Source organism: Salvelinus sp. IW2-2015, linkage group LG30, assembly GCF_002910315.2.
Source record: "Salvelinus sp. IW2-2015 linkage group LG30, ASM291031v2, whole genome shotgun sequence".
NCBI classification, from domain to species: Eukaryota; Metazoa; Chordata; class Actinopteri; order Salmoniformes; family Salmonidae; genus Salvelinus; species Salvelinus sp. IW2-2015.
In genome coordinates this window covers 5,207,415-5,231,066 of record NC_036869.1, presented here as the reverse complement: position 1 = coordinate 5,231,066, position 23,652 = coordinate 5,207,415, and the positions used below count along the sequence as shown (strand labels likewise).

General features: G+C 44.1%; 1 protein-coding gene across 1 annotated transcript in view; it reads left to right on the top strand.

Moving 5' to 3' along the window:
• LOC111954791 (CUB and sushi domain-containing protein 3-like) overlaps positions 1-23,652 on the top strand; it is a 184,061-nt gene that overhangs the window by 76,657 nt on the left and 83,752 nt on the right. Inside the window, 7 exon segments of the mRNA XM_070436005.1 lie at positions 11,737-11,919; positions 13,558-13,884; positions 17,846-18,040; positions 18,546-18,684; positions 18,951-19,138; positions 19,605-19,793; positions 23,197-23,313. Of these exon segments, the coding sequence (XP_070292106.1) occupies positions 11,737-11,919; positions 13,558-13,884; positions 17,846-18,040; positions 18,546-18,684; positions 18,951-19,138; positions 19,605-19,793; positions 23,197-23,313 (1,338 nt within the window).

Here is a 23,652-nt window from a genome sequence, read left to right as displayed (position 1 = left end):
CAAGCAGATGCTCAAACAGGAAGTACCCTTGACTCGCTCCATTGAGAAATGGTCATCAAAATCAGAAAGCTGATTGGAGTATTTTCCGAGACACCGTCGATAACATCAACGAGCTAACCACATCCGTCACCGGCTTCATTAGGAAATGCATCAGCGGCATTGTCCCCACAGTTAAGGTTCACTGCATCCCCAATCAAAAGCCCTGGATTAATATAGAGGTTGGCACCAAGCTAAAGGACAGGGCTCCCGCACACAGGGCTATCACAGAAAACACTGACACTACGGGTGAGGAAGTCCCGTTACGACCTCTGCAGAGTCATCAAACGAACAAAATGACTTACTTACAAGCCCTTAACCAACAATGCAGTTTTAAGAAAATACCTACAAAAAAGTAAGAGATAAGAATAACAAATAATTAAAGAGCAGCAGTAAATAACAATAGCAGGGCTATATCCAGGGGGTACCGGTACAGAGTCAATGTTCGGGGGAAACGGTGTCGAGGTAATTGAGGTAATATGTACATGTAGGTAGAGTTGATAAAGTGACTATGCATAGATAATAACAGAGAGTAGCAGCAGCGTAGAAGGGGGAGGGGGKAATGCAAATAGTCTGGGTAGACATTTGATTAGCTGTTCAGGAATCTTATGGCTTGGGGGTAGAAGATGTTTAGAAGCTTCTTGGACCTAGACTTGGCACTCCGGTACTGCTTGCCGTGCGGTAACAGAGAAAATAGTCTATGATTAGGGTGGCTGGAGTCTTTGACAATTTTTAGGGCCTTCGTCTGACACCGCCTGGTATAGAGGTCCTGGAAGGGCAGGAAGCTTGGCCCCAGTGATGTAATAGGCTGTACACACTACCCTCTGTAGTGCCTTGCGGTCGGAGGCCGAGCAGTTGCCATACCAGGCAGTGATGCAACCCGTCAGGATGCTTTCGATGGTGCAGCTGTAAAACCTTTTGAGGATCTGAGGACCCATGCCGAATCTTTTCAGTCTCCTGAGGGGGAAAATGTTTTGTTGTGCCCTCTTCATGACTGTCTTGTTGTGCTTGAACCATGTTAGTTTGTTGGTGATGTGGACACCAAGAAACTTGAAGCTCTCAATCTGCTCCACTACTGCCCCGTCGATGAGAATGGGGGTGTCCTCGGTCCTCCTTTTCCTGTAGTCCACAATCATCTCCTTTGTCTTGATCACATTGAGGGAGAGGTTGTGCAGTTGTCCTTGCACCACAAGGTCAGGTCAGTGACCTCCTCCCTATAGGCTGTCTCATCGTTGTCGGTGATCAGGCCTACCACTGTTGTGTCATCAGCAAACTTAATGATGGTGTTGTGCCTAGCCATGCAGTCATGAGTGAACAGGGAGTACAGTAGAGGAGGATCAGCGTGAATAACAATCGCAATGAATAGCATTCTCACATAGGTGTTCCTTTTGTCCAGGTGTGAAAGGGCAGTGTGGAGTTCAATAGAGATTGCATCATCTGTGGATCTGTTGGTGCGGTATGCAAATTGGAGTGGGTCTAGGGTTTCTGGGATAATGGTGTTGATGTGAGCCATGACCAGCCTTTCAAAGCATTTCATGGCTACAGACATGAGTGCTACGGGTTGGTAGTCATTTAGGCAGGTTACCTTAGTGTCCTTGGGCACAGGGACTATGGTGGTCTGCTTGAAACATGTTGATATTACAGACTCAGACAGGGAGAGATTGAAAATGTCAGTGAAGTCACTTGCCAGTTGGTAAGCGCATGCTCGGAGCACACGTCCTGGTAATCCGTCTGGCCCAGCGGCCTTGTGAATGTTGACCTGTTTAAAGGTCTTACTCACATTGGCTGCAGAGAACGTGATGATACAGTCGTCCGAAACAGCTGATGCTCTCATYTATGTTTCATTGTTACTTGCCTCGATGCGAGCATAGAAGTTATTTAGCTCGTCTGGTAGACTCGTGTCAATGGGCAGCTCTCAGATATGCTTCCCTTTGTAGTCTGTAATAGTTTGCAAGCCCTGCCACATCTGACGAGCGCCGGAGCCGGTGTAGTACAATTCAATCTTAGTCCTGTATTGATGCTTTTCCTGTGTGATGGTTCGTCGGAGGGCATAGCGGGATTTCTTATAAGCTTCCGGGTTGGAGTCCTGCTTCTTGAAAACGGCTGCTCTACCCTTTAGCTCAGTGCAAATGTTGCCTGTAATCCATGGCTTCTGGTTGGGGTATGTACGTGCAGTCACTGTGGGGACGTCTTCCTTGATGCACTTATTGATAAAGGCAGTGGCTGATGTGGTGTACTCCTCAATGCCATCGGAAGAATCCCGGAACATGTTCCAGTCTGTGCTAGCAAAACAGTCTTGTAGTTTAGCATCTGCTTCATCTGACCACTTTTTTTATAGACAGAGTCACGGGTGCTTCCTGCTTTAATTTTTGCTTGTAAGCAGGAAAGAGGAGGTTCGAATTATGGTCAGATTTGCCAAATGGATGGCGAGGGAGAGCTTTGTACGCATCTCTGTGTGTGGAGTAAAGGTGGTCTAGAATTTTTTTCCCTCTGGTTGGACATTTAAATAAAGGTGAAATAAAATGTAAAAAATATTCACCTACATTAATTGAACATTTCCACAAACTTCAAAGTTATTCCTTTCAAATGGTATCAGGAATATGCATATCCTTGCTTCAGGTCCTGAGCTACAGGCAGTTAGATTTGAGTATGTCATTTTAGGCTAAAATTGAAAAAAATTGTCCGATCCTTAAGAGGTTTTAACATGCTGATAGAAATGAGGTAAAACTGATTTAAATTTCCCTGCATTAAAGTCCCCGGACACCTGGAGTGCCGCCTCTGGATGAGCGTTTTCCTGTTTTCTTATGGCGGTATAAAGCTCATTGAGTGCGGTTTTAGTGCCAGCATCGGTCTGTGGTGGTATGTAAGACAGCTACGAAAAATACAGATGAAACACTCTAGGTAGATTGTTTGGTCTACAGCTTATCATGAGATACTCTACCTCAGGCGAGCAAKACCTTGAGACTTGTTTACATATATGCATAGGCCCCCGCCCCGTGTCTTACCAGAGGCTGCTGTTCTATCCTACCGATAGAGTGTATAACCCGCCAGCTGTATGTTCTTAATGTCGTCGTTCAGCCACGACTCMGTGAAACATAAGATTTTACAGTTTGTAATGTCCCGTTGGTAGGATGTACGCGCTTTCAGTTCGTCCCATTTCATTTGCAGCGATTGAACATTAGCTAGCAGGACGGAAGGCAAAGGCAGATTAGCCAGATTAGCCACTCGTCGCCTGATCTTCACAAGGCACCCTGATCTTTTTCTGCGAAATCTTAGTTTCCTTCTCCAGTGAATTATGTACAAAAGAAGTTACGAACAATGCAAAAAACAACAACATAATAGCATGGTTGGTTAAGAGCCGATAAAATCATATTACACAGGATCTGATGCCCACCGCATGTGGCAGGGGCTACAGTCAATTATGGATTACAAAGGAAGACCAGCCATGATCTGCCCAACGATGCCTTTCAACCAGATGAACTCAATGTATTTTATAGACTCTTCGACAATAACAACACCGTGTCTTGCGTGAGGGCCCCCACCGACCCAYAGGACTGGGTGATCTCGCTCTCCAAGTCCGACGTGAGTAAGGTCTTTAATCAGGTCAACACTCGTAAGGCCACAGGGCCGGATGGTATTCCAGGGTGCGTTCTCAGAGCATTCGCAGAACAGCTGGCAGGCATATTCACAGTCATTTTCAACCTTTCCTTGTCCTAGTCTGTAATCTCTACATGTTTTAAGATGACAACCATCATTCCTGTTCCCAAGAACTCTACGGCTTCATGCCACAATGACTACCGCCCTGTAGCACTCACATCTGTAATCATGAAGTGCTTTGAGAAGCTGGTTATGGCACACATCAACTCCATCATCACAGACACCCTAGACCCACTCCAATTTGCATATGTAAAGGTGTGATTATCTCAGTACATTAATTCAAGGGAACCAGGATTTCGGGGTTCTCACAGTATCTTGGTTTGTTGACTTCTGTTTTTAATTATCTTCTTTTGTTTTTGGAATGAATAAAACGTTTAGAGTTGGTAAGAACAATGTAATCACAATACTGTGGGTCACTTTTACACAAAATAAACCCCATTTCAAAGTTCAAAATGACAACCAAATGCATACAATAAATAGCTCACATCCAAATATGAATGAACCTTGACTCTGTTGCTTACTTTAAGTAACACATAAAATAGACAACAAGACTTAATATTTAAGCAAAATCCTGTATGACTTAACTCATGAAACCGGTTCCGTAAACCTTGAAAAAACACCAAAATAATAATAAAATAAAAAACCTGGCTTCACTGTCTGTATTTCCTTTACAGACTAAATGCATAAAATATAACTTTGTATGAAATAAAAAATCCCCTCTTAAAGACCTTAATCCACATAAAAACATGAATAATTAATCACAAAAACAACCCTGCTGTTGTTAGACCGTACAGACTTATCACAGCAAAAAGCTTGTGTACACCAAAACATAAACTGTCACCTCAAGCCCACTTTATCGCTGTATGGCTTTTAATAAGGTCTGTCTTTTAATCAGAATGTAATTCCATTTGTAGTGAATAATATCCCTTAGAATTTTTAACTAGTAGTGTCCCTTGGATGTGTTGCTAGCATTTAGCTACTGTCTTATCTTTCATTAGTACTTTCATTGTTACTAGTATTTTCTTCTTAGATGACAACATATACAATTGAYGACTACAGGAAAAGGCGGGCCGAACAGGCCCCCATTAACATCAACGGGGCTGTAGTGGAGCGGATCGAGAGTTTCAAGTTCCTTGGTGTCCACATCACCAATGATTTATCATGGTCCAAACACACCAACACAGTCGTGAAGAGAGCACGACAAACCCCTCAGGAAACTGAAAAGATTTGGCATGGGTCCCCCAGATCCTCAAAAAGTTCTACAGCTGCACCATCAAAAGCATCCTGACCAGTTGCATCACCGCCTGGTATGGCAACTGCTCGGTATCTGACTGTAAGGCCCAGTACATCACTGGGAACAAGCTTCCTGCCATCCAGGACCTATATACTAGGCGGTATCAGATGAAAGCCCATAAAATTGTCAGAGACTCCAGTCACCCAAGTCATAGACTGTTTTCTCTGCTACCGCACGGCAAGCGGTACCAGAGCGCCAAGTCTAGGACCAAAAGTCTCCATAACAGCTTCTACCCCCAAGCCATTAGACTGCTGAACAGTTAATCAAATGGCCACCGGACTATTACATTGACCCATAKCCCCCACCCCATTTGTTTTGTACACTGCTGCTACTCGCTGTTTATTATCTATGCATTGTCACTTCACCACTACCTACTATCTACAAATTACCTCTAACCCTTTACCTCCGCACACTGACTCGGTACCGGTACCCCTGTAAATAGCCTCGTTATTGTGTTACTTTTTATAATTTTTTACTTTAGTTTATTTGGTAAATATTTTCTTAACTCTTCTTGAATTGCAGTGTTGGTTAAGGGCTTGTAAGTAAGCATTTCACGGTAAGGTCTACAGTTGTTGTATTCGGCGCATGTGTAACGATCGTCATATAGAGGAGAAGGAGAAGACCAAGGTGCAGCGTGGTAAGTATTCATAATTCCTTTTAATGAATACGAATACTAGAACAAAACAACAAAAACGATAAACGAACAGTTCTGCAAGGTGACATACACTAAACAGAAAACAACCACCCACCAACACAGGTGGGAACAGGCTACCTAAGTATGATTCTCAATCAGAGACAACGATAGACAGCTGCCTCTGATTGAGAACCATAACAGGCCAAACACACAGAAATACAAAACAAGGACAACATAGAACACCAGACATAGAATGCCCACCCAAACTCACGCCCTGACCAACCAAATAGAGACATAAAAAGGATCTCTACGGTCAGGGCGTGACAGTAGTACCCCCCCCTCCCCCCAAAGGCCGCAAAACCTGAACCATAGGGGGGGTCTGGGTGGGCATTTCACCGCGGTGGCGGCTCTGGTGCGGGACATTTCACCGCGGTGGCGGCTCTTACCGCCGACCCGGACCGGGGACCCTCGCAGCGGGCCCCGGACAGGAGGGAGAACATGGCTGCTCCGGACAGGAGGGAGACCCTGGCTGCTCGGACAGGAGGGAGACCCTGGCTGCTCCGGACGGAGGAGACCTGGCTGCTCCGGACAGGAGGGAGACCCTGGCTGCTCCGGACAGGAGGGAGACCTCTGGCTGCTCCGGACAGGAGGGAGACTCTGGCTGCTCCGGACAGAAGGGAGACTCTGGCTGCTCCGGACAGGAGGGAGACTCTGGCTGCTCCTGACTGAAGCCCGTTGCTGGAGGCTCCGGACTAGAGGGCGACGCTGGAGGCTCTGACTGGAGGGCGACGTTGGAGGCTCCGGACTAGCATCCTTTGTTGGAGCCTCGTGCCATAACTCCTCACAGGAGGCTTCGTGCCATGGATCATCACAGGAGGCTTCGTGCCATGGATCATCACTGGAGGCTTCTTGCCATGGATCATCACTGGAGGCTTCGTTCCATGGATCATCACAGGAGGCTTCGTGCCATGGATCATCACCGGAGGCTTCGTGCCATGGATCATCACCGGAGGCTTCTTGCCATGGATCATCACCGGAGGCCTCGTGCCATGGATCCTCACCGGAGGGCTTCGTGCCATGGATCATCACTGGAGGCTTCGTGCCATGGATCATCACTGGAGGTCTTGCCATGGATCATCACTGGAGGCTTGGCTCTGGGAGAAGGCACATGACTCACCAGGCTGGGGAGACATGCAGGAGGATTAGGCTTAGCACAGGTACAGGACTCACCAGGCTGGGGAGACATGCAGGAGGCCTTGTCCTTTGGCCGAGGGCACGGATTGCCACTGACGCACTGTAGCCCGGCAAGTGCGGGGAGTTGGAACAGGCCGCACTGGGCTGTGCTGGCGAACCGGGAACACCGTGCGTAGGGCTGGTGCAGTATACCCCGGGCCGAGGAGACGCACTGGAGACCAGATGCGCTGAGCCGGCATCATTCCTCCTGGCTCGATGCCCACTCTAGCCCGGCAGATGCGAGGAGCTGCGATGTAGCGCACCGGGCTATGAACACGTACTGGAGACACCGTGCGCTCCACCGCATAGCACGGTGCCTGACCAGTACGACGCTCGCCACGGTAAGCACGGGGAGTTAGCTCAGGACTCCTACCTGACTCCGCCAATCTCCACGTGTGTGCCCCCCCCCCAAAAAAAACATCTGGGGCTTTCTCTCGTGCACTTCTCCTCGAGCCAACTCCTCATAGCGTCCCTATGTCGGACACGCCTCCTCTGCTCCCCTCTGGAGTCACCATCTCCCCTGACTAATCTGACACTGTGTAGCCGAAAAAACCTCGGTAGCGACTCTCTCTTCCTTTCGCCCACACGTCCTTCGCCAATCGTCCCTGCTTGCGGTAGACACCACCGGCAGAGGTAGTCTGCGTTATTACAACTTCGATTCACTGTATTATTGTTTAGGTTGCCTCCATCACAGCCTAATACATCACTGGGACTGAGCTTCCTGCCATCTAGGACCTCTATATCAGGCGGTGTGAAAGGAAAGCCCGGAGAAATGTTAAAGACTCCAGCCACCCAAGACATGGACTGTTTTTTCTTCTTCCGCACTGGCAACAAACGGTACCAGACTCCTGAACAGCTAGTATCCCCAAGCCTGAATTGAGCCATGCATTTTTTTTAAACTGTTTTTATGCACACTTACAGGACTCTACACACTCATGGACACTGACACAGCAACACAAACACATACACACACTCACTTAATTTGCTCACACACACATAACATGCATACACATTCATATTAACTCTACAAACATGCACACACACTCACATACAATCGTCATATACACTGCTGCTATTCTGTTTGTCAAATATCCTGATGCCTAGTCACCTTACCCGTATGCATACAGTATCTACCTCTGTCATCCCTGCACATTGTAAATATTCTACTGGAACTGACCCTGAACTGACCCTCTCATTTGTATTTATTGTGTGTTTTTGTTCTACSWTGTTATTTTTAGTACTACATTGATATTGATTACTGCATTGTTGGGTTTAGAGCTTGTAAGAAAGGCATTTCATTGTATTTGTGCACATGACATTAACACTTTCAACTTGAACACACACACACACACTGATTGATTTGTGTCCACCAAACTGAGAAGAGCTGAAGGTTTGGGACCCCTGTGACAGATTTAAAACCTCCATGGGCAAAACTGGAATGAAGATGTGGGACCCTGATTAGGTCATAAATTGAATATATATCTTATGAGCTCAAATTACGTATCATGTTCAATTGATGAGATGTTAATGTACTTTTATGGAGCCTTGGAGGACAAATCACAGTTTCATCTTTGACAAAGTTCCCGATGTGACATATTGTTTCACATTATAATGGTCACGTTGATGTCGGCCAATTCCACCGTTTTTTACATACTGTACACTGTGGAAGCTGAATCTGTACTGTGGAAGCTGAATCTGTACATGAATTCAGTGTGTGCAGCCATGCTTATTAAATAAGTGTAGAAATACCATTGTATCAAGGGTTCAGAGAAAAACAATACTACTAGAAGGAAAATGAAGACCAGATGTGGGCAGCATACAAGAGGTCATAAAAAGTTACTTTATTCTCTAGAAGCAACCATCATATCGGTCACTTCACATTACAGACAGGAAATTATAGACACACTTCAGGCATTACTAATCAATGATCATCAACTCCAATTTCCAACTCAATATTTATTGAGGAAATACCCTYTTAGGGGTTAATGTAATGAACAGATTAGCTACTGGTAATTAACTGCCAGTTCTCGCAAAGGCTTTTTTCTACATGAGACTGAAAAWGTATGAAATGATTATTCTGGAATATGAGCGTACCCCGAGGAAATGTTGGTAGGGTTACCGTGGCTGTAAGCAATACAACTATAAATTGCCCTGTAGTATCGTTTGAAGGCTACACATTAATTTACAATTGATAGAAATACAGAGTGAATACATACAGAGAAATAAGGAATGCTGAGTTGCAAAGAAAAAGCCATTTCTCAGACTGGCCAATAAAAAGAAAAGATTKAGATGGACAAAAGAACACAGACACTGCACAGAGGAGCTCTGCCTAGAAGGCCAGCATCCCGGAGTCGCCTCTTCACTGTTGATGTTGAGATTGGTGTTTTGCGGGTACTATTTAATGAAGCTGCCAGTTGAGGACTTGTGAGGCATCTGTTTCTCAAACTAGACACTCTAATGTACTTGTCCTCTTGCTCAGTTGTGCACCGGGGCCTCCCACTACTCTTTCTATTCTGGTTAGAGCCAGTTTGCGCTGTTCTGTAAAGGGAGTAGTACACAGCGTTGTACGAGATCTTCCGTTTGTTGGCAATTTCTCGCATAGAATAGCCTTCATTTCTCCGAACCAGAATAGACTGATGAGCTTCAGAAGAAATGTCTTTGTTTCAGGCCATTTTGAGCCTGTAATCAAACCCACAAATGCTGAAGCTCCAGATACTCAACTAGTCTAAATAATGCCAGTTTTATTGCTTCTTTAATCAGAACAACAGTTTTCAGCTGTGCTAATATAATTGAAAAAGGGTTTTCTAATGATCAATTAGCCTTTTAAAATGATAAACTTGGATTAGCTAACCCTTACGTGCCGTTGGAACACAGGAGTGATGGTTGCTGATAATGGGCCTCTGTACGCCTATGTAGATATTACATAAAAAATATGCCGTTTCCAGCTACAATAGTCATTTACAACATTAACCATGTCTACACTGTATTTCTGATCAATTTGATGTTATTTTAATGGACAAAAATGTTGCTTTTCTTTKAAAAACAAGGGCATTTCTTAAGTGACCCCAAACTTTTGAACGGTAGTGTATATCCCTTGATAAGTTGGTCAAGTTTTACTCAACAGTACTCATACAGTACAAGTGTATTACTGTAAGGCTTTCAAAATCTCAGATAAAGCTTCATATCCTCATTAGAATAGACGTGGGCTTATACTAGCGTGGCTAGTATAAGTCCTTTGAATCTCTGTTAGTGACTTTCATCTTTGAGATGTTCTTTTCTCTAGTTCCACATCGGGCCTTTGAATAAACTTCTTAAATGTTGATTCTAATTGGACTGTAATTCTCAGGGACGGCTGAATCTAGCTTAATAATGATCAATTCTTAGCCAAGATTTATGAAAAGTAAATCTCACTGGTAGTATTTAAAATTAGCATACGTGAGGAGTAGGCATACYATGACATATTCTTCACCCTTTTGCATGTACAATGTGGTTGCTACTTCCTATAAATTGGGCTTCTGTGATAGCCTGTATTGTTGACTGGAAATACATTACCTTGTATTACTAGAAATGGACAATGAATGCCCCATGCTGGCCTTATTGCTGTGTGTTACATTACTTACAGAGGCTTGGCAATATCGCTACATTTTGCCCAGCTGTTCCTGGAAGCATACAGGAGTAGAAACTCCCCCACAAAAGGCCAGGCTAGGGGCAAACAGTATGCATTGTGCTTATGAGCACATAATACTCATGCCAGGTAGGATATAACAATTGACCATTTCCCCACAGACAAAGATGACCTTAGTGTTTAACATTCTGTCGCCAGGCATTATTCAGATGCGACGTGCGCTGCTCTAAAGCAATTTGTTCTCCATCTATTCTGATGTCGTAAAACACAGAGCAGTAAATATGCTCTAACCTTCCCAGGCRCGGCCCGGCCCTCCCTCCCTCCCTACAGATTGAACAGCCCAGCCCAGGCAGTCAGGGCGGTAGGTATTGTAGTTCCCATAAAGACGATGTCATGACTGAAATTAATGCAATATATCACACTTTGCAAAGACTTCCATTACACCTAGGCTGAAATAAACGACGACCACTCCCACGAACCACTAACGTGATCATAATAATTTTTGGGTGTGGTGACCCAGGATGGGTGAGGTGTGGGTGGAGTGATTAGGGGATCTTTTCAATCCATATCGCAGAAATTCAGCGTTACTGTGTGATTGACATTTAAATGCAATGTTCCCGCGTTAGCGGAGACTGCATTCACGGTAAACGCGGCTAAATAGGAAATTACCTTTACATGTCTAACGCTTCAGCGATACAGATTCAATAGAGTCCTAGGTGTTTTTGTGGCCTCCCAGGCTGCTGCATTCAGGGAGAGATAGAGGCACTGCGTGCTTACTCATGCTTATCTGAATGGACACGGGCACAGTGTTAGCGAGGATTCACGTGGATGCCTATTTCCTTAGTGTGGTAGGGTTTAAAAAAACAGACAAAATAACTGTCCTATCATCTCCTTTTTTCACATTCTCAGACATGGACACAAAGAGTAGAAAATAAGACTYCATAAGTGTATAATTCTGCTCTGAGGACAACAGTATTTTCTGTCTATATGGGTGTGAMGATGAGCACCAACGCCTTGTGATTGCTGCCTGTATGATTCAGTGTTTGTTCTGAATGTAGCCTGAGTATTATTCCAACCTTTTTGTTACTACTCATGTTGTGAATTGGATCCATTACATGAATTGGAAAGCAGGATGGTATGCTTGTTTTATGACAGAAAGACACAAGACACATTTCCCCTTGGTATTCACTAAAATCAAATAAAGTGTCAACTGTCATAATGCTCACTAGCACTATGTTTTGTCACTGTTTTCCACAGAGATTGACAAAGAGAGTTGCGGGGACCCTGGTACGCCCCTCTATGGGATAAGGGAAGGAGACAGCTTCTTGAATGGGGGCATCCTGCGCTTTGAGTGCCAGTTTGGGTTCGAGCTCATCGGGGAAAGGACCATATCTTGTCAGAACAACAACCAATGGTCAGCCAACATCCCCATGTGCATCTGTGAGTATGAACATCTAAAACGCATCTAATTACTGGCATCTAAAACACATCTAATTTCTGGGGTCTAAAWCACATCMAATTTCTGGGGTCTAAAACGCATATAATTGGGGCCTCCCGAGTGGCGCAGRGGTCTAAGGCACTGCATCGCAGTGCTGAAGGTGTCACTACAGACACGGGTTCGATCCAAGGCTGTGTCACAGCTGGCCGTGACCGGGAGACCCATGAGGCGGTGCACAATTGGACCAYCATCGTCCGGGTTAGGGGAGAGTTTGACCAGCCGGCAATTTTCTTGTCCCATCATGTTCTAGAAACTCCTTGTGGCGGGCCGGGCGGGTTAAGTGAGCAGTGTGTCAAAAAGTAGTGTGGCTGGGCAGGGTCATGTTTCYGAGGACGCATGGCTCTCGAACTTCGCCTCTCCCGAGTCCGTAGGGGAGTTCCAGTGATGGGACAAGACTGTAACTACTTTTTGGATATCATGAAAAAGGGGTAAAGAAACTGTCATGATTTTGTTATGTTTCTAAAACTAACTCAGTTTCTTGTAATTGTGTTTAAAAACATCAATATTAACTTTTCATGTTGTTGCGAAGAAGAAAATACCTATGAACCAGTAAAGGGACAGTAAAGGGCTGCATCCTAAATGCCACCTTGTTCCTTACATAGTGCACTAATTTTGACRAGAACCCTATGGGCTCTATACCATACACGGAATAGGGTGCAATTTGGGATACGATCATGCTCATCTGTTAGTAAGAACCATTCTGCCTTTCCCATGTGTGATAGGGGGAACTTAAACATGGAGACATATCTACTTCTTACTTACAAAAAGTGTGTTGATTGAGTTCTAGCTTTGAGAGGCAAACATTCTGCTATGATATATTATTTACATTTGATTTTGTTTCACCTTTATTTATTTAGGTAAGTCAATTAAGAACAAATTCTTATTTACAATGACAACCTGAACATGATCCTCTGAAGTAAGAACCATATTTCAGTTCCATATAGTGACTGATACATTTTCAGGGTTAACACTCTGTTTGTATTGATATAAATTCCGTTGTATGCAGATGATATGGAAGTCTAATAAGTGGACACGCTTCATCGTGCTTCATCATCGCGCCTCATCAGTTCATCAGCCTTTGAAAAATACACACTTAACTTAGTTAATCAGTCTTCCGTCGCTGCTTTAGGCTCTCACTAATGCGTCAAATCATTAATTCACTGCTCTGTTCTCCAAAATCAGTCATACTAATAGTTATCTGATGAACTGTCTTATATAGAATGCTTATGGGACTAGAGAGAGGTGTGTCACACCCCCGACCATAGGAGTTCGTGTCATTTGCATTTGAATGCATTCATATTTCATTGAGAGTGGGAGATCAAACTGCCAAAGGGTGAAATAATCTCTTAGAAATATCATCCTGCATGGCACATTCATATTGCATAGAAGATAACTTGGAACATACTGCACTGTACAGTTCTCCCATACCCATCTACAGTAAATAATTATAAATAAATAAATGTCCAAAAATATATTTCAACAATTTCTGCCACATACAGTACAGTTCCTTTTAGTACCCAATCAACCCCCAATCATATAATCCAAGTCTCCTCTCTTTGTCCCCTCCCTCTCCTCTACAGTCCCATGCCTGTCCAATTTCACGGCGCCAATGGGCACGGTTCTATCACCGGACTACCCAGAAGGCTACAGCAACAACATGAACTGCGTGTGGCTGATCATATCAGAGCCCGGCAGTCGCATCCACCTGGCCTTCAATGACTTTGACCTGGAGGCACCTTACGACTTCCTCACCGTGAAAGACGGCGAGCTGCTGGACGCCACTGTCCTGGGACGCTTCTCGGGGGCAGAGTCACCCTCCCACCTTGACAGTAATACTAACATACTGAGGCTGGAGTTCCAGGCAGACCACTCCATGGCCGGACGAGGGTTCAACATCACATACAGCAGTAGGTTTAACCCTGACATTGAATTCTGTGCTGTTCTTTGTTTGTCTTTGTCAGTTTATTAGGGCTCAGTTCAGTTGAACCCATGTAGCAGGTATTGCATGGCTGCTCTGCCACAATCCAGGTGAAAAAGAGTTGGGCCCTTGGTTCGTACCAGGTATAGCTTATCATTTTGTGGCACCTTGTGGTGACTTTACTGTAATGACCATAGTCCTGTATATCTTGTCCTGATTGGATTCTTGTGATGTTTGTCCAACCCTGGCCTATCGCTCATGTCATTGTCAGTTCTTTTTAGTCATCACATAAGGTCTTAATCAATTTCCACCAAACCGGCTTTGCCCCTCACACCCATCATAGTTCTCCTTTTCAAATGGCCGCCTGGTAACGGCTTCTTTCTGAAGGAGAAGTGAAATGTCACGCCAATTCATCACTTCTGTCAAAAAAGACAGGAAAAAAGAGGCCATGAATCCTTAGCAACAACTGAGCTGGCTTTTCTGACACCTGATTCCATGTTATTCTGGTAGGACACTATCAGTAACATGATTGAGCACTGTTAAATGTGGATTCGTTGTGACAAACGTTATGTTCGACTGGCGTGCTCGTTCTGTCACAAGGCATCCATCAGTCAGTCAGTCTGACTTGGGCTGTGAGGCTGTGATAAGAAGAGTTTAAGGGCCGTTTTAGTTGGGAGACAGCTTGTGCCAGGGTTTAAGTCCACTCTACACTTCATAAAGGTCTGACAAAATAGCTGGGAGGTCACTAGCACTATAACGAAAAMAATAAACACCCTTTAGAAAAAAGTGGGTGTTTTCATGTAGTGAGGTGCTTTGAATATTGCCATGAAGTGAGGTTCCAGAGCTTTTGTATAATTTCAGCCAGTAGTTTTGAAAGTAGTGCTCACGAGCCCAAGGGGTCCCACGAAAATTGTGCACAATTGTGTACTGCGTCATCCATTTTTTATGATAGGTTACGTCCCCCCCCCAAAAAAAACTTTGTAGTAGCTTTTTTTTTTGCCTATATGTTTTATCATCCTCTTTCTCTATAATCAACATTTAAGACAATTTGAGACTAGGTCTACTCTGTTCTATTGTCACTATTGAAGTCTACCTCACATTAGACCTTCATGCAAAGGAAGGCATACCAGTTGAGGTATATACTTTTTTGGGATCTAGTCAGAGGACCGTTACTAGCATGTTTGAGCCACTTGAGCTGCAATCTGAGGTGCAGTTAACTCTAATGAACTTATCCTCTGCAGCAGAGGTAACTCTGGGTTTTCTTTTCCTGTGACGGTCCTCATGAGAGACAGTTTCATCAAAGCGCTTGATGGTTTTTGCGACTGCACTTTCAAAGTTCTTGACTTTTTCCGGATTGACTGACCTTCATGTCTTAAAGTAATGATGGACTGTCGTTTCTCTTTGCTTATTTGCGCTGTTCTTGCTATAATATGGATTTGGTATTTTATCTTCTATCTTCTGATCTTCTATCTTCTGTATACCTTGTCACAACACAACTGATTGGCGCAAACACATTAAGAAGGAAAGCAATTCCGCAAATGATCTTTTAACTACTTCTCAGATAGTTCAGTGTGTCAAATCCCGGACCTCTAGCAGTCTCTATGGGGGTGCCACAGGGTTCAATTCTCGGGCCGACTCTTTCTCTGTATACATCAATGATTTTGCTCTTGCTGCTGGTGATTCTCTGATCCACCTCTACGCAGACGACACCATTTTGTATACTTCTGGCCCTTCTTTGGACACTGTGTTAACTAACCTCCAGACGAGCTTCAATGCCATACAACTCACCTGCCGTGGCCTCCAACTGCTCTTAAATGCATGTAAAACGAAATGTATGCTCTTCAATCGATCGCTGCCCGCACCCGCACGCCCGACTAGCATCACTACTCTGGACGGTTCTGACTTAGAATATGTGGACAACTATAAATACCTAGGTGTCTGGCTAGAGTCTAGACTGTAAACTCTCCTTCCAGACTCACATGAAGCATCTCCAATCCAAAGTTAAATCTAGAATCGACTTCCTATTTCGCAAAACAAAGCCTCCTTCACTCATGCTGCCAAACATACCCTCGTAAAACTGACRATCCTACTGATCCTTGACTTTGGAGATGTCATTTACAAAATAGCCTCCAACACTCTACTCAGCAAATTGGATGCAGTCTATCACAGTGCCATCTGTTTTGTCACCAAAGCCCCATATACTACCCACCACTGCGACCTTTATGCTCTCGTTGGCTGGTCTTCGCTACATATTCGTCACCAAACCCACTGGCTCCAGGTCATCTATAAGTCTTTGCTAGGTAAAGCTCCGCCTTATCTCAGCTAACTGGTCACCATAGCAACACCCACCCATAGCTCGCGCTCCAGCAGGTATATTTCACTGGTCATCCCCAAAGCCAACACCTSCTTTGGCCGCCTTTCCTTCCAGATCTCTGCTGCCAATGACTGGAACAAATTGCAAAAATCCCTGAAGCTGGAGACTTATATCTCCRTCACTAACTTTAAGCGTCAGCTGTCAGAGCAGCTTACCGATTGCTGCAGCTCTACACAGCCCATCTGTAAATAGCCGAATCCAACCAACTACCTACCTCATCCCCATATTTGTTTTTGTTTTTCTGCTCTTTTGCACACCAGTATTTCTACTTGCACAGCCTCATCTGCACATATTTCACTCCAGTGTAAATTGATCAATTGTAATTACTTCGCCACTATTGGCCTATTTATTGCCTTTCCTCCTTACTTCAATTTCACACACTGTATACAGATTATTCTATTGTGTTATTGACTGTARYTTTGTTTATCCCATGTGTAACTCTGTGTTGTTGTTTTGTCGCACTGCTTTGCTTTATCTTGGCCAGGTCGCAGTTGTAAATGAGAACTTCTTCTCAGCTGGCCTACCTGGTTAAATAAAATTTAAAAAACACCTGTTAATTGAAATGCATTCCAGGTGACTACCTCTTGAAGCTGGTTGAGAGAATGCCAAGAGTGTGCAAATCTGTCATCAAGGCAAAGGATGGCTACTTTGAAGAATCTCAATATACAATATATTTTGATTTGTTTAACACTTTTTTGGTCACTACATTATTCCTTATCTGTTATTTCATAYTTTTGATGTTTTCACTGTTATTCTATAATGTAGAAAATAGTAAACTGTCTAAAAAACTGTCTGAAAACCACACATTTACAGAGTTGTGCAATGCAATATATTAGACATGCACATGAAAATACAATAGATGTACACAACTATAGATGGGTTGGCTGACACACCACGAAAAGGATGCGTGCGCATTGATGGGGCCAGAATGCTGTGCGTTGTTGTGATTCTGGATGGCCAGACAGCTACCAACAATGACAAGAGGCTGCCATGTAGGGAATCGTAGGTGCTCGCTTCAGCTAGTTTTATATTTTTCTTGACATCATGTCTTGTTTTGTCGTAGGTGCTTGTTTCAGCTAGTTTTATCTTGTTCTTGATACCATGTCTTGTTTTGTCGAAGATGCTTGTTTCAGCTAGTTTTATCTTGTTCTTAATACCATGTCTTGTTTTGTTGAGGGGTTTTGACTGATGTCATATCTATGCTAATATGACCAAATTTAATAGCTAGCGAGCCAACACCTGTAACTATGTATTTAAGAGACAACAAATGCTCATTGTGGAACTGTATTTATGTAGTTATTTCAATAAACATTTGGAGACTWAATATAGTTTACATGTTGTCAACAATCTAAGCCAACCCRGTCTGTTTTGCCCCATAGTTGCGTATGTCTCGGCGCCATTGAATTTGATATTTTTCTATGGAGCAACTGGTTTGTACATTTTCAAGCAATCCGCCACGTGTTTGTGATCAGAGGACCAATGCTTCAAGCCCAGTAAGGGGACAGTGGAGGAAGCGAATCCGTCGTGACGTCGGTTACATCTGACAAATAGCCAACATTTGTCCATCTGTTTTCAGCGTTCGGCCACAACGAGTGTCCCGACCCGGGCATCCCAATAAATGCGAGGCGCTTCGGGGACAACTTCCAACTGGGTAGCTCCATCTCAGTGATCTGTGAGGACGGRTTCATCAAGACCCAGGGGGCCAAGACCATCACCTGCGAGCTAGACAACGGCAAGGTGATGTGGAGTGGCCCCATCCCCAAATGTGAAGGTAAATATTGTGTGTGTGTGTGTGTGCACACGTCTGTACATGAGCACGTCCGTACATGCACCATTTTTGGGGGTCAATTACCCTGTTCCTAACACAGACAATAGCCTAAGTGAGTGTAAGCGGAGTGGACCTGTGTGTTGAAGGATGCTAGGGAGGCTCAGGGATGGACAGGGAACAAGTGTGCTGTAGGGCAGTCAGTCTCCTTCTATCTGACTTCCTGTCAGTCATTCACCCTGCTCCCCATGGCTCCTAATGCTGTGGTGACATCACTCATATGGGCAGGGTAATAAAGAGCCTCATGTCTGCTTAGCTGCCCTTGTAACATGTACAGTATGCTATAGGCCACTGTTTTTTAGATGAGCAAATAAGGCATTTTTAACTATTTTTGTTAAACAGGAAGAGGTGCCAGGTCAATATAAAAAGGCAACAACACCAATAAACTTAAGAAAATGTATTTTCTCTCTCTCTTTCTCGCTCGCTCTCCCCCCTGTATTCTTCTCTATAGCCCCCTGCGGAGGCCACTTCTCCTCTCCCAGTGGGGTGATCCTGTCCCCAGGGTGGCCTGGATACTARAAGGACTCCCTCAGCTGTGAGTGGGTCATCGAGACCGAGCCCGGACGCTCCATCAAGATCACCTTTGACAAGTGCGTGTCCATTATATCAATAAAGTTACTCTATTTCTAACTGTTGAATACGCAGAATGGATTTCTACATCAATGAAGGCACTTTTAATGGAATGGTGTTGCTTATTTATTGCGTATTTTTAAAGAGTCTCCTTTCAAAGTTATTTTTAGTGCAGTAGTAGGCTTAATCAATGTTTATGCAACTGCACTACTGAATATGTTTTATCACAAGCAAATCAAATTCGTGCATTTCATAATTCATAATTCCCCCTCTCTCAATGGTCCAGGTTTCAGACAGAGCTGGGCTATGACTTCCTGGAGATCCACGATGGGCCCAACCTGCTCTCTCCTCTGGTTGGCTCGTTCAACGGTACCCAGGTGCCCCAGTTCCTGTTCAGTAGTACTAACCACCTGTATATGCTATTCACCACCGACAACAGCCGCTCCAACAGTGGATTTAAGATCATCTACGAAAGTAAGTCTAGTAGCCGAGTTGTTCCTGGTCAGGTCATGTGGTCAGGAAAAACTCCTACAGATGTAAGATCTTAATATGAGCCAGTTTTCAGCAGCAGGAAAATAATCCTGCAGCAACAAGAAACTTGAATTATTATGTGGATTATAATTAATGGACACTTTTGTAGTGGTTGATACATATTCTGTAAGGGAAAATCAAGTCTGAAATTTCAAAGTAGAAATGAAACATTTCAGAAGCCTTTTTAAACCTCAAWTACAATACAGGTTTAAAATGTCCTGTATTGAAGGAAAGTTCTCCTGCAACAGGGTGATCAAATTAAGATTCTACACCTGTAGCCCTACCCATAGTTTTAACTTATAACACTCCTGAACTGTTACAGCTCTGTTTGTGTTCTCTGTATGAGATATTTGATGAAAGTCAATTGCTTTGTTATTACCTCATAATATATCTAACATTTTGTCCTTAGGCGTGACGGTGGACACCTACTCCTGCCAGGACCCGGGATTCCCGGTCAACGGATTGCGTTACGGTCAAGACTTCACCATTGGTTCAACCGTGTCATTCGGCTGTGACCCTGGATACAGACTGAGCCACGAAGAACCGCTCGTCTGTGAGAAGAACCACTGGTGGAGCCATCCACTGCCCACCTGTGATGGTATGGACCAGTTAAAACTAGTTTAAACAAATTAAAATCAGTTCAAACCAGTTTAAACCACTTCAAACCAGTTTAAACCACTTCAAATTGGTTCAAAATTAATGTGTCCACATCCAGTGATTTTCAGGTGCAGGGTACTGTACAAAAGCCAAAGTCACGAACTGCGGAAGCATTCTACAGTTTGCATGTATCTTTGTTTTTCATGGTATGGATTGTAGCCATGGTGACCAAGACTGTGGCAGATTTGCACTTGCCTGGTTACCAGGTGTGTTTGTGTGTGAGTTATTATTGATATAAAGGGTTTTACCTTTATTTAATCAGGGGAGCCCATGGAGACCAGGGTTTCATTTTCAATGGTGCCCTGAGGACAACAAATTCAACACAAACAAAAACACAAACTACATGTTACAATTTTTAAAAAACTACAATTTCAACACCACAATAAATGTTTACATTTATTTAAAAAAAAATGTAATTCTCATTTAACAATTTCATTAAACTGCCCTAGCGGCACCAGGGAATCAAGACACAGGGAGTTCTGCAGGTTATTACAAAAATGGTGGGCATTAAAACTGAAGGCGGATTTACCTAATGAGTTATACTCATCTGTCATGATTATTGTCATGCTGAACACATAAAAAGTGGGCTAAAGCAGGCGTTTGCATAGTACATACAGTATCTGATCATTAGGCTATACTGCCTTAGAGTCTAGAACAGGGACTCTCCCAACCCTGTTTCCTGGGTTGGAGTTAAAACCTACAGGAGGGCATCTCCAGGAGCAGGGTTGGAGTTTAAAACCTACAGAATGGTAGCTTATCCAGAACAGGGTTGGAGTTAAAACCTACAGCAGGGCATCTCCAGCGAGGGTTGGAGTTTAAACCTACAGAATGGTAGCTATCCAGGAACAAGGTTGGAGTTAAAACCTACAGGAGGCATCTCCAGGAACAGGGTTGGAGTTAAAACCTACAGATGGTAGCTCTCCAGGACAAGGTTGGAGTTAAAACCTACAGAATGGTAGCTCTCCAGGAACAGGGTTGGGTTAGAAACTTATAGAATGGTAGCTCTCCAGGAACAGGGTTGAGTTAAAACCTACAGATGGTAGCTCTCCAGAAGAACAGGGTTGGAGTTAAAACCTACAGAATGGTAGCTCTCCAGGAACAGGTTGGAGTTAAAACTACAGAATGGTAGCTCTCCAGGAACAGGGTGGAGTTAAAACCTACAGAATGGTAGCTCTCCAGGAACAGGGTTGGAGAGCCCTGGTTTAGATCGACAGTATGTCAATATCTTGATCTATCACTTTCAACAGGCATAATTAGTTTTAAATATTCTCTCATATATATGGTACCAAACTGCTATTGACAAAACCGCCGTAAGTTGAATTGTTTTGCATGAGTGACGAGATATTTACAAGAGTGGTCTTAATATTAAAGCCAATGACAGTTTTGTGTAATTGGCCTACTTGGTTAAAGAGGAACCACCCAGCGACTCTGGGGCTAACAAAGTCTTGTTGCTTTTCGTCTCTCCCGTGTTTTGACTTCAGAGATCTATTTATTTTCCAGGGAGTAAACAATCTAAGACAATGCAATTCAATCCAGGCCATTAGGCTATCAATTTGCTGTGATGGCTCCTCTGCCTGATAGGAACTGATATTCTCACCAGATTAGGATCCGGGAGCATCCTTTACCTGCACTCTAGCTTTCATTTTACTCTCCCCTGCCTCCTAGTCATCAGCTAGTTACCCAGCCAAAGTCATAAACCAGCCTATTTCAACAATTTATCTTCTTAAATGTAATTTTAAACCTAAACCTAACCTTAACCCTAACCTTAACCCCACTGCTAATATTATGCCTTAATGAATAACAAAAAGCACATTTTTGTTTTCATGAATTTATTCGATATAGACAATTTTGACTTTGTGCTGTGCTATCTAGTGGCTAAGTGGATAAGGAGGAGGATGTAGTCCCTGTTGCAGAGCATTCAATGAAGGTCTCTGATATTACTGCACCAGCCTCCCGGGAAAAGGCTATCTGAGGGCCTCCCCGGGTGGCAGCATGGTCTACGGGCCTGCATCGCAGCACTAGCTGCGCCACCAGAGTCTCTGGGTTCGCGCCCAGGCTCTGTCGCAGCCGACCGCGACCGGGAGGTCCGTGGGTTAATGCACAATTGTCCTATCGTCGTCCGGGGTTAGGGAGGGTTTGGCCGGTAGGGATATCTTGTCTCATCGCGCTCCAGCGACTCCTGTGGCGGGCCGGGCGCAGTGCGCGCTAACCAAGGGGGCCATGTGCACGGTGTTTCCTCCGACACATTGGTGCGTCTGGCTTCCGGGTTGGAGGCGCGCTGTGTTAAGAAGCAGTGCGGCTTGGTTGGGTTGTGCTTCGGAGGACGCATGGTCTTCGACCTTCGTCTCTCCCGAGCCCGTACGGGAGTTGTAGCGATGAGACAAGATAGTAATTACTAGCGATTGGATACCACGAAAATTGGGGAGAAAAGGGGGTAAAAATATATTTTTTTACATTAATAAAAAAAAGGTCTATGCTGAAATGTTGATATGCAAGGTTCTATGATATTGAAATTGAAGGCAGGTCATGTCAAAATGAAACATCTTTTTCAGTTCCTTTCATGTTCAGAAGGAGAGAGTGGGASAAAAAGAGTGAAATAATGTATAGAGAGAGATGTAAAGAAAGAGAACAAAGTGAGGAACACAATGAGATGTGTGTAGTTGTCCAGATTTCCCTGTTTGAATGAAGTGCTTACTAGTAAAGAAGTTGCTCCATTAATTATTGATACAGCGCTACATCTGTCTAGGACAGATACATGAAAGCACCAGCTACTCTTCCTGGGGTCCACACAAAACYTGAACATGACATAATACAGAACAATAATAGACAAGAACAGCTCAAGGACAGAACTACATCCATTTAAAAATGGCATACATAGCCTACATATCAATACATGCACATAACATATCTAGGTCAAATAGGGAGAGGCGTTGTGCTGTGAGGTGTTGTTTTATCTGTTTTTTTAAACCAGGTTTGGGGTTAACTTGAGCAATTGGAGATGGAAGGAAGTTCCATGCAATCATGGCTCTATATAATACTGAATTTTCTTGAATTTGTTCTGGATTTGGGTACTGTGAAAATACCCCTGGTGGCATGTCTGGTAGGGTAAGTGTGTGTGTCAGAGCTGTGTATAAGTTGACTATGCAAACAACTTGGAATGTTAAACACATTAACGTTTCTTATAAAAAAGAAGAATTGATACAGTCAGTCTCTCCTCTACTTTTAGCCAAGAAAGACTGGCATGCATAGTATTGATATTACTGATTACAGTGAAGAGCACTGTTTCTGTTCTCTGCAAAAACATGGACAATAAAGTAAAGTGTTTCCCCCTCTTTGTCCCCCAGCGTTGTGTGGAGGAGACGTGCGAGGGCCCGGCGGCACCATCCTGTCCCCTGGATATCCTGAGATGTATCCCAACTCACTAAACTGTACTTGGACGGTGGAAGTCAGCCACGGCAAAGGTAAGCCTGGGTTATTAACTACTACAATCATATGTATAATGGAATGTGACACTTCATAACTGATATAGCTATTCTGCCTGAAGATATATAACATATAAATAATTAAATTAAGCGAAAACACACTGCATCGCAGTGCTAGCTGCGCCACCAGAGTCTCTGGGTTCGCGCCCAGGCTCTGTCGCAGCCGGCCGCGACCGGGAGGTCCGTGGGGCGACGCACAATTGGGCTAGCGTCGTCCGGGTTAGGGAGGGTTTGGCCGGTAGGGATATCCTTGTCTCATCGCGCTCCAGCGACTCCTGTGGCGGGCCGGGCGCAGTGCGCGCTAACCAAGGGGGCCAG